The sequence below is a fragment of the Misgurnus anguillicaudatus genome, chromosome 7 (assembly GCF_027580225.2).
Source record: "Misgurnus anguillicaudatus chromosome 7, ASM2758022v2, whole genome shotgun sequence".
NCBI lineage: Eukaryota > Metazoa > Chordata > Actinopteri > Cypriniformes > Cobitidae > Misgurnus > Misgurnus anguillicaudatus.
Window position 1 is genome coordinate 29,457,328 of NC_073343.2, and position 12,710 is coordinate 29,470,037.

Genomic DNA, 12,710 nt, shown 5'->3' on the forward strand with positions numbered 1-12,710 from the left:
TTTCCCCCAGACTGTTTACGGACGTTTCCACACACATGTTGCTTAAAAGTCGAGCACACCTGAAGTTAACATCCACATTTCTTCACCAAAGTTGTTTAAAACAGCTTACCATCTAATTGCCGACGTCCTTTGCACACCATCTGTGAAGCCTAATGTGCAAACGCGCAGGTTCCGTTTGACGCCGCCTAACGCAATGTTGTTTGGTCACGAGCAACTTCGCGACCGTTTGCCACAGATGTGAAAACAACAAAATACGGACCGTGGATATTAAGTCATAACCCGCCACAGGTAACTTCCGCTTTCTCTCCGAGTTTACCGTTATTTTGATACTGATGTGTGAATGATGTCTTACTGGTAAAAAGACGGAACGTCACTGCATGTGTGAACAGCACATTTTTGTATTTACTGGTAAATTCATTCTGGTAAATTCATGGTAATTTACCAGAATTACCGTGTGAAAGAGGCTAATGATAAAGAAAAAAACTAATTTAATAAAGTATTGACAACAAATATAAAATAACAGATTTGTGTTGTTTTAGAAGTAAAATTACATCTCTGGATTAATGACATCATCTATGGATTATCATAGAAAACTGTCAAGAAAAGTAAGTGAACCTTTTGGAATTTTATGGTTTTCTGAATAAATTTTTCATAACATGTAAACTAATCTTGCTCTAATTCAAGGGTATTGACAAGCATGTGTCTAAAAATAACTCCACAAAAAATTTCTTTGGAGGTCATGTGTATGTAGGGTGGCCATTCGTGCCTGTTCCGCCGGACACGTCTCGAACATGTTTTCAGGTTTGTTCTCCGGAAGTCACGTTGCTCGACTGCATACGTCATCGAGGTTCTCACATTTCAGTTAAAATACATTAGAAAATTAAGATTATTTATTTTAAGACATACAATCATTGTAGTTTCATTCTTACATTGAAATGTAACGGTTGCTTTTCTGAAATTAAACCCGAAATATTAAACCTTGATGACGTATGCGGTCGACCAACACAACTTCCGGAGAACGAACCTGAAAACATGTTTGGGACATGTCCGGCGGAACTGGCACGAATGGCCACCCTATGTGTATGACCCTTTTCAAGTCAATCCATAGCATCTTTATTGGATTCAGGACTGGGCTCTGACTTGGCCACTTCAAAAGGTGGATTTTGTTTTTCTGAAGCCATTCTGTTGTGGACTTGCTCCTGTGTTTTGGGTCATTGTCCTGATGCATCACCCACCTACTACACAGTTTCAGCCGACGTAAAGACATTTTCACATAATCCTGAAGAATTGTCTGATATATTGTCTGACATCCAGGTCCTGATACGGCAAAGCAGGCCCAAATCATGATGTTTCCCCCACCATACTTTACAGTTGGGGTGATGTTTTCATGAGGATATGCCGTGCCCTTCTACACCAGATGTAGCGCTGTGTGTTTATCCAAATAGTTCAATCTTAGTTTCATCAGTCCACAAAACATTTAGTCAATACCACTGTGCAGTGTCAATGTGCTTTTTTGCGAACTTCAGGCGTGCAGCAATGTTCTTTTTAGTAAGCAGTGTCTTGCCGTGGATACCCTGCTTGTTCAGTGTTTTACGTATTGTAGACTCGTGAACAAAGATGTTAGCAAGGTTCAATGATGCCTTCAAATCTTTGGCTGTTCAGGGTTGTTTCTGTAGAGTAGCAACAGTCCCAAAGCGCCTCCATTTGTAGTTTGTTTGCCTAACTTTAGACTGGTGAATTTATAAAGTCTTTGAAATAACTTTGTAACCCTTTCCAGCTTTATCTTGATGGTAGCTCATCTGAAAGCTCTTTTTGGTGAGGCATGGCTCACATAAGTGTGTTCTTCTTGTGCAGAGCAAACTCCAAAAGTTTAAGGGGTTTAAGTTTTTATTAGTCAAAGTAGCTGTAGTCCACACCTCCAAACGTATTATCTTAACCAGACTACAGGTGTGTTAAAATCTGACTCCAATTAGCTATTTTTGAGGTCATTAACTCAAGGTTTCACTTACTTTTTCCACAAGTACTATGAGGTTTTTCTGGTTGTTCTCAATAAAGACATGAAAGATTTTTTTTGTGTGTAATTATTTATAGAAACAATATGTTTGTCAATACCCTTGACTTAGAAAAAGATCAGATTACATTTTATGACAAATTTATTCAGAAAACTATTAAATTTCCAAAAGGTTTACATACTATTTCTTGCCGCTGTGTATGTAACCCTGGACCACAAAACCATAAGGGCCAATGGTTTGAAACTAAGATTTACAGAATAAATAAGCTTTCCATTGATGTATGGTTTGTTAGTATAAGGCAATATTTGGACGATATACAACTATTTGAAAATCTGGTTAGGGTTAGGGTTAGGTTAGGGTTAGGTTAGGGTGCAAAATATTAAGAAAATTGCTTTTAAAATTTTACAAATTAAGTCCTTAGCAACACATATTACTAATGATAAATACATTTTTTATATATTTACAGCAGGAAATTAAAAAAATATCTTCATGTAACATGACCTTAACTTAATATCCTAATGATTTTTGGCATTACAAAAAACAATTTAAACCCATACAATGTATTTTTGGCTATGCTACAAATATACCCGTGATACTTATGACTGGTTTTGTGGTCCAGAGTCACATATAATACATTTTATTATCACCTATCATTGCTATAAAACACACAATAATTTGCTAACTGTAAAAAACATAATTAATAATTACAACTTTATAAGTTTATAGCTTTATTAAACTGTAAAAAGTGAAAGTTTGGTTAACTTAAAAATTACTTTAATTGGTAACATCTAAAAAATCTTTTTTTCTTCTCACTTTAAGTGAAATATTTCAGTTAAAAAAGCTTATTTTTCTATATGTTACTAAATGAAGTAATAAAAAAATTCACCCTACATTTTCTCACTTTAAGTGAAACATTCAAATTGACAAAACATATTTTTTTAAATGTTACCAATTGAAGAAATTTGTTTAAGAAGGCCCAATAGTCACTTTTTACAGTGCAAAATATAAATAAATATACTAAATATAACTTTATTTTCATTCATAAATGTGAATTTTCTGAAAAGCAGCTTTGAAGCATTGTGAAATGTGCTATACAAATGAATTTGAATTGAATTATTTCAAATATTTGCTTTTAAATGTAATGCAATGCATTTTTTTCTATACATAAAGCATTTAGTTCACTTAGTTTTTATGTCATTATTAAGATTTGAATGTGTACTCTGTTCATGTATGTACTTAATTATCCTGCAATAAAAATGGAAACAAGCTAACTTTAGGTATAACAATATCTGGATATATAAATGCGTATATGTAAGCTGATGTGACATTTGTCACCCTGTCTGTGAAATCCAGGCTCAAGTTTAATATTTATGAGATTAAGAGAATCAAAGTTTGATTTCAATCTTTGATATGATCTTCCTCATTCAATATTAAATATATCAAGGTTTTTTTTCACAGAATGTTCTGTACATAATAGGATACTTTTTTGTAGAAAACAAAAAATCACTATAAAGTGACTTCAGGTGGCGTTTCACATCACATTTCTTAAATGTAAATACTATATTGATTATGTGACAAAATAAGTCATTTGCTGTGACATTAATGCACGTGTGTCGCCTTCATTGCGTGGCTGACCGTCGAGGACGTAATGCATTCATTTTGAACGGTCGAGTTGTGATGTCAAACATCTGTTAGTCGGTGCCGAGGTTCCGGTCGACTGCACATTGACAGTAATTAGAAAGTGCAAACAATTGAAAAGAGTCATTTGCATACACTTGCACACAATGACGACTTCATCAGAATACATGCTGGCATGCTCTGCAGGTAGCTCTGCTTTGGTTTTAAATGATGCTTGGTTTACATAATAAAACAGTAACTCACCTATATGCCTTCCATACATGTGGTAGTAGAAGCTAAAGCAATAAGTTGGGTTGGTGACCACATTCCCATAAGGATTTTTAGGAGCAACTGTGAAGGATGGGGTCAATAGTCTTGCTTTATCTCCCTCCAGACGCGGCCGTGAAGTCTCAATGTACATATAGAAGCCTGCGTAAAAGACATAAGAGAAGTCAATAAAAAGAAACTCGACATCACAGTAGCGACAGTTTGTAAAGGCAGAGCCAAAAGCGCAGCGTCTTTGTCTTGTATTTGATGTGACGCTTCCCTTTGTAGCTTTAAATATAGAAGCGCTGGAATGATATTTTTTAGTCTGGCTTTAACCTTTCAAGACATAAAAGACCCCAGAGAATGCAAGAAGTCAATTAGAGGTGTTACAAGCGATATTTTACGAAAATGAACTCAGAAAATACCCTTATTATTGTTCTGAAATTTCACACCTTCACATTTTTCTGGCAGCTCTGAAGAATATATAAATGTGACCTCATGACACAGGTTCGCTATCTTCAGAAGATTTAGAGAAATTTTCTGACTGTCAAAGGGCACCCCAAACAAAAAAACTAAGAAGCTCAGACGGTAGTTAATGTTCAAGTTAAGGTTGAAGTATAGTAAATTTTGTCTACGTGTACGTGATGGTCCGTGTACAGTACGCATGTCAGCGTTAGTGTACGACTTAAATGAACTATGCTTTGCAAGGCTGTGCGATCGACTGGTGTCCCATACGCTCACGTATACGTTAAAAAACAGACTATACCCAGGCTTTAGACACCATATTCAGCTTCATAAGCAGCTTTCAGGTGGTTTGCACTTTTCTGCTAACATTGCTTATAAAAAGTTAACAACTTTAAGATGATGTTCTGCTCCATCTCTGATGATCCCAATGCCCTTAACAGTTCAATGCTATCTTTGCTGGGCGGACTCAAAGGCTCTTTATGGAAAGTATTCGGACTCTGCGGCCATAATTGCAAAGCCTATTTCAGTACTTAACTCTTTCCCTGCCATTCTCTCAATTATCTCGTCAATTAAGAGAAAACGCTTCCCTGCCAATGACGAGTTTTTACGTCTATCCATATTTCTGCTATTATCCACTAGGTGGTGCTCTTACCCAACTTATAAAACACTAAAGCACTCACTGATCCAGAAACTGTAAAAACTCTGTGTATGTTTTTTGATCATGGTTCTGAATCTGGGGCCGGATTCACAAAACATTCTTAACTCTTTCACCGCCAGCTTTTTTAAAAAAGTTGCCAGCCAGCGCCAGCGTTTTTCATGATTTTCACAAAAGTTTAATGCCTTCCAGAAAATCTTCTTCTTCAAATATATAAACATACAATATACTAAATGAAAGAACAGACCCTCTGCTTTCAAAAAAAAAAAAAAACATTTCATCCTACCTTCAGTAGGTCTTTTGTAATCAGCTTTTGAATATGGGTAGGTTTCTGCAAAAACACCACATTTTGAGCAAAAAGCAGATAATTCCATTTTTGGGACGGACTTTTCATAGAGATCCCATTCAGAGCGATCTTTAAAACAGACACGGACATGCAACAGCTTGCCATAGGGCAATACTTCCGGTTTTAAAAAGTTGTGGAAGTTAAAAAGTTATCCACCTAGTGGATAATAGCGGTATTGCAGAAAGACGGAAATACTCGTCATTGCGGGGAAGCGTTTTCTCTTGATTGACGAGATGAAAAAAAGGGGAAAGAGTTAAGAAGAAAAATCTTAACTGCAATTTTTATCTTAAATTCAAATTCAAGAAAAAAGTTAAGAATATTTTGTATTCTCAAAAAAGCTTCTTAAGAAAGTTCTTATTTTTTCCTTTAAGTTCACTGCAAAAATTATTTTCAAGAAAAATAGTATTTTTGTCTTGTTTTCAGTAAAAATATATAAAAATTCTTAAATTAAGATGCTTTTTCTTGATGAGCAAAACGACCCAAGAAAAATAAGTCTAGTTTTTAGACCAAAAACATCATATTTAAGTGATTCTGTGCATAAAACATGCAAAAAAATCTGCCAATAGGGTAAGCAAATTTTTTTAGAAATTTTTTCGTAAACACTAAATTCAAGAAAAAAATCGAGAATTTTTTTGACGATGATAATGAAGCTGGCCAAAAAGAGTGAAGCAAGCAAAGGCCCAGAGTGCTCGACCCGCATGACGGATCGATTGGAAAACTAGGGAATGACATTTACTCACCGCACCGCCTTCATACACTAGCTGACCTCTGTTACAACCTTTTCCCATGATTTTAAAAATAGTATGTCATACAGAACCGTTTGCCACTGTACGTTAGTATTAACAACGGCAGTGGGGCCTCTGGCCTTAGTCAAATGAGTTCTGTTTCTGTTTTAAAGCCCCACACATATACTCGCCCTGGGCCCACAAAAAAAAATCTAAATCATCAACTATATGTAATACACTTAACCAGCAATAGTTAGCCTGTCCGGAACCGAGCTGACTAAAACCACATCACTGTGTGACACTTGCTTTTTATGTGAACGGCCCCTACGCTAATAAGATTTTGTTTCTCTCTCCCAAGGGTTTTTTCCTCCTATGACTTTTTTTACTTCACCGGATTAAAATCCGGGTTTTTTTTCTCCTAGGGGGTTTTTCAACCCGGGGAGGCAGCCTTTTTGGGCTTAACTTCTATACTTTACATTAGTAATACGTTTGCTTATAATGTTGATTTATAGCCGCAGCAAATTTAGCTGCTTGTGCTATCATGTATTATGTTGTGCTATCTGTCGATTTTCTGTGCTTTTCACTGCATCTATTATGTAAAGCTGCTTTGATACAATTACCAATTTGTGAAAAGCGCTATATAAATAAAATTGAATTGAATTGAAATTACAACAGCAAATAACATCTTCGTCTTAACACATCACTCATTTATGTAATATATATATCGCGTTAATGATTGCAAGGTGGTAAAAAGATTAATGGAAGATATAACCTCATGAGCAGGGTGAAATAATTTATTTTAAAGCTTGTCATTTTATTCTTAAGACAAAAATTAAGATGTTCTTAAGTAAATATTTGAGAACTACTTAAGAAATGTTCAAGAATTACCGGAAGCTAGTTATTTTCATTTATAAAGTTTTAATATTTCTACAACACAACAGCACGGATTACGGATTTTGTACTTTTTCTACAAAATACACCCGTGTTAAAGACTGGTTTTGTGGTCCAGGGTCACACATAGTGAATGATAAAAGGACAGAATAGAAACTGTGTATTATCTGTAACATAAAGAAGCTCAAATCTGATTTAGAGAGAACACCTTTTAAGGCCACTTCACACTGGTCAGACAGACTCCAACAGACGCGTCTGTTGGAGTCTGTCTGACCAGTGTGAAACCCCTGTTGGCAGTTGTTGGATCAAAGTCAATGAGACTTTAGAATGTGGTTGTCTGTTGGTGTCTGTTGGGTCTGTTGGTGTCTGTTGGAGTTGGTAGTTGTCTGACCAGTGTGAACTGGCCTTTAAACTATAAGGACACACGAGTTCACTAAGCTTCAATATACCGCCATTCAACCTAACACTGATGAAGAATAATCTATAAAACCTTAGTGACTCCACAGGACAGGACAAATGATTTTCAATTCACATTTCTCATAGACTTTTAAAAGACTTTTTTTTCTCTTTTATTGAAGGAAGTGTCTTAAAAAGCTTTTGACTTACAGTACATATATGGCATGCCCTTAAACATGTTTTCATTCAAATATTAGTTACAAACACATCAGCTCAAGGGCGTACATTTAGTTTGAACATTGAGGTATCAACCGTATATCAAATTTGATAAATATTGGGGGGGGGGGGTTGTTATTGCAAATTTGATTGCATCACCTATATGCAGTACAGGTGAAAGTACTGACAATACCCATTTAAACTTAGCACTCATACTTTCCCTCTACTTTAAGTACCACAAGTGCTGATTGCATTAGCGATGTGTTGACCCATGAAACTCATCCAGTACTAAACTGGATCTGTCATGATCTGATGTCAGGTTTAATGACTGACACAATTTCACTGAGAGTGCGGCTAATGGAAACCATGGACCGTCTTCCTCCTTCAGCAACATGAGAAATTGAAAGTGCCTTTGGACAGTAATGTTATTACAGACCCTTTCTGCGAAATCACAAGCATTTCCTCTGCTGAAAAGATGAGTGTTTTACTCAACATCCACTGATGAATGCCAATTCATTAAACTATTTGGGAAAATTTAAATCATCCGATGTGTAATTTGCCTATTAGCAATATAATGATATATTTATATATAAGTATTAGCAGAGGCGAGGTATACCTTGTTTAGATCCTGTTCGATCACTGCTGGGTCCAGTGTTGGGTGTATATTTAGTGCTTCTGGTGGCAGAGCTGTGTCTCGTCCAATCAAACTCTTCCGTTTTATCTTGGGTGAACATACAGATAGTTTCCTCTTCGAAGTTGCAGTGAAACTTATCTATAGAGGACACAGCACACATACAAAGAGTTAAATGCACAGAGAACCTTTACACAGCCGTACCATAAAACTCCAACTCTCATTTGCATGTAAACTATACATGCGCATGCACAAAGTACATTTAATAATGATCGAAGCTCAAAAATGAAAAATAAACATTAACATTGTTTGAATGTATGTTATATCTCAAGTACGATAAGTACATGTGATGGGGTTAAACATATTCAGTCAATAAAATGCAATAAAAACCAACCAAAGACTTTCATGAATTCAGTATGAACCTCAGAGGATTCATAAACACATATCTAATTGTATTCATATGTACAGTATGCATGTTTATATGAGTTTTTCCAGAAGCTGTTCATACACCCAGATCATATGTAACCGTATCTATTCAAACCCCTTTCAAGAAATGCACTTTCTGTATGAATACCTATGAATACTAGTAAGATTATGTTCAACATTTACGCTACGCATAAGCTAATGGGTCAACGACATGACATGCATATTTTTATGTCTGGGACATTATGTGCTAGAAAAATACAAAAAACCTTGATACATTTATGACATATTTGTGTCACTTTATACATTTTCAGTATTTTTTAAATTTATTTGTAAAATGGCAGGCAGGGCAACTTTCCGTACATATTCGCAGATTAATGCATTTAAAAATTATGTTAAAATTTTTAAAAAGTCAAAATAAGATATTTTGGCATTATTTTATGATGAAACAATTTCCTGAATATCAGTATCAGTAAGTAACTTAGCCTAACTAAACTAATTTTTACTAACTTAACTAACTAAACTAACTTAACCTAAACTAACTTATCTGCACTAAACTAACTAAACCTAACTTAACAAACTTAACTAATTTAACTTACTTAACTAACAAAACTAACTAAACAAACTTAACTAAAATAACTTATCTTAACTAAACTAACTAAACCTAACTAAACTAATTTCTCCTAACTAAACTAACTAAATAACTTTAACTAAAAAAGCAAAACTAACTTATCCTAACCTAACTAACTTTAACTAAAAAAGCAAAACTAACTTATCCTAACTACACTAAGTAAACCTAGTCTCAGCCTCAGACGTCACGCCCACAAACTGTTGGCTGAACGTCTGATGTTTTTCGTACACTTTTCTGGAAACCCTGTGAGAATGTTAAAGTCGTTGGTTGGAAAAAAACGGATTTCCAGGAGACGCGAGTGTCGCGATAAGTTTCAGTCCCTGGAAAACAAAGCTCTGACGTTCCATTGAGGAAGAGAATCAGTCGTGTTCACGTGGATAATAATGAGCAGTTATCATGATCAGCTAAACATTGGAGTCTCAATAATATGCAAAGTTCGCGGCATCGACTCTCTAAAAGACGTCCAAGAGTTTTCTTTAAGGCAATTAGTGGAGTTTAAAAGTTTGGTTCTCCTGAATTGCTTGTATGTGTTAAAAAGTGGAGAGATACGCTTCAAACAGACGTTTAACAGGATCGTCTCATTGGTGTGGCTGTTGATGAAGTGCTCAACTTTGTCCTATGGTGAGTAATGTTGTTTATTTAGATACTATTTGGTTGCGGCTGGTTATTTCAATAACTGACTTGTTGCCAGCCGGCTCGTTATTGTGGGGAGTCCGAAACGTGACGCTAGATGAAACAAACTGTGATTGGTTGTTTGACATGTCGGTCAAACAGCTCGTGGGCGGGCTTTGTCCAGAAAAAGCAGCGAAAAACACCAGACCTTCAGTATTGAAGGTCTGGCTACGCGAGACTAAAGTAAACCTAACTAAACTAACTACAGTAACTTAACCTAACTAAACTAACAAAACTTTCTTAAACTAACTAAACTAAACTAACTTAACTAATAAACTTAACTCATTTAACTAACTTAACTTAGTAAACCAACTTATCTTAATATCTTAACTAACTAAACTAATAAACTAATGTAACTAAACTAAACTAACAAAACTAACTAACTTAACTCATTTAACCAACTTAACTTAGTAAACCAACTTAACTTAACTAATTAAACTAAGTAAACTAACTAAACTAACTTAACTAAACTAACTTAACTAACAAAACTACAAATGATCCAGTAGGAATATCAGGATAATTGAAAAACTTTTGTCCAACATTTGGATATTCTCAAAAGTCAAGGTGGTACAACCGCAATTATGGTCCTTTTATTAAAAAGTTAACAAGTATAAACAGTAAACATAAGAAATAAAAAACTTTAAGATAAATCGTTTTAATAATTTTAGTTTTAATAAATGCAAGCTAAGGTCGTCTATAATTGTTATTATACTTCAAATTAAATAAATATAAATACTTTAAATTATTGTTCTTAAATATATAGTTCTTAAATGTAAAGATGTTTACACATTAAAACAATCAGCATGACACAGTGAGCCAGTGTCGGCGCCACGAGCGGGCCCTAGGGGGCATGGCCCGGCCACTTGAGTCACTGTGCCCCCTTACTTCTCAAAATAACAATGAACTTAATAATTAAAAAAATGTGCTGCAAATACATTTGGTTATACAATGAATACTGAATAAAATTCGGAGTATAATTAATAAAAAATAATAATTAAAATACTAACCCACAATGTTTAAGAATGTGGGGCTTGTAGTGCAGACCGTGCTGAACTCTGGGTAATGTAGTCGAGGAGCGCTGTGTTCGCATGTGCGTTGTTAATAGTGATACACAGAAGGAAATACGAGCTGTTTTCATGTTTATCTCAAGTTTATTTGCAAGTTTTGCCCTGCCACCCGGGTGTTCAGATGATGTAAACCTGATAAGAAAGCGATGGAGACTGTTTCGTTGAAATAAAAAAAAAAATGTGCTTCGGAACCACATTGTCTGCTCATCACTGCGTGTAAACAAACCCGAGTGAACTGTTACAACTACCGCCACGATAGCCGAGGCGGATGATAAAAAGGTAACAAATGCTAACATAGTCAGCCAGTTACATACACCCAGCCACTACATTTGAACAACACAAATTCTTAAAGGTATCCCCAGTGTTTTGTCTGCACTGAAAGTTACTGTCACATTCGGGGGCTCAATCGCCAACTCATTTTCTGTCTAAATAATGTATACTTGTAAGTCTTGGCATTTGAGCAAGACGAAGAAATTTCACGAAAAATAAAAGGACCTTCTTAAAAAGTTTTAAAAAGTCCTCTCGTCGCCTGCAGCTCTTCTGAAGGTAAAACGCATTAATTCTGGTGTTAGATATGTCAGTAACATTGTTTTCTTTTGCTGTTATTTGGTTGTGTACTGGTCTTTATGATTTGCGTGAGTTATCCAGTCTTGCACTTTAACGTCATTATAAGTTATGGTTTTACTATAGTGAGGGATTTATTTGCGACAACAACTTGGCTGGCTGTATCAATCCTGCTTATTTCACGGCTAGTTGCTATATGAGTAAATATATAGACATAACATTTTGATTTGATGTCTTTTATTAGCTTATTTTTAAGAAATGCAAACCTTCTGGCAAAACGTTTCCAGACGCGTTAAAACAAGTTAAAAGTCAAAAGAGGAACATTCGGTTTAATCATTGTAAATACAATCTCATATACGTTATCAATTATGCATATTTATTCTGTATTAATTCGTTGGTATTAAACTGTCCGTGTTAACGTGACTCGCTCGCACTCGCAGTACCCGGGTGAGGCTGTGTTTCAGGCGGTTGTTCAAGGAATAAAATACCTTTGAATGTTGCGACTGGCCAGTGGCCAATCAGTACCAAGCATTTTACAGTGCCATGTAGTAATAATAATAATAAAATAATAAGATGAACCAGGTGCCCCACCAGTAAAATAGGAGGCCCCCTCATTCTGTATTCTCTGGCGCCGACACTGCAGTGAGCGCATAAAACTTATCTGGCAAATAAACAATGACTGGTTGTACCACGTGACATTTTATTTTTTTTGAACGGGGATATAAAAAATATTGTGAAAAAATATTGAAATGTAGTGATCTAAACACATTGTTCCTGAGTCAAAAATATGCATTTTTTTTTAAAATAGATTTTTAAGAGCTTTTTTTGTCATTGACCCTACTGGCAAAATCAATACTTTCATTAAAGTGGTCTCATTGCTATTTCATACAAATTCAAAACATACTCACTCCAATGAGGATTCACCGGCGCTGAAACACAAAAGAGAAAACAAGTTATGAATGCGATATCCATGCTGAAGAAGGCTTATAGTTAATAGTTTAATAATAAACCATATTAGTAAATAACAGCCGGGGACACGGAGAGACCAGAATGCTGTTCGCCCTTGGAGTGTAGCGTATTGTGGATGCATTGGGCATCATTATCATGTATCACACGCTTATAGCCGGAATGA

General features: G+C 35.4%; 1 protein-coding gene across 1 annotated transcript in view; it reads right to left on the reverse strand.

Annotated features, from left to right (window-relative positions):
• Window positions 1-12,710, reverse strand: part of mdga2a (MAM domain containing glycosylphosphatidylinositol anchor 2a) — a 232,707-nt gene that overhangs the window by 9,279 nt on the left and 210,718 nt on the right. The window contains exons 12-14 of the mRNA XM_055171404.2: window positions 12,487-12,507; window positions 8,207-8,362; window positions 3,894-4,058 (exon numbers count right to left, since the gene is read on the reverse strand). Coding sequence (XP_055027379.1) covers window positions 3,894-4,058; window positions 8,207-8,362; window positions 12,487-12,507 — 342 coding nt within the window. The remainder of the gene's footprint in view (window positions 1-3,893; window positions 4,059-8,206; window positions 8,363-12,486; window positions 12,508-12,710) is intronic.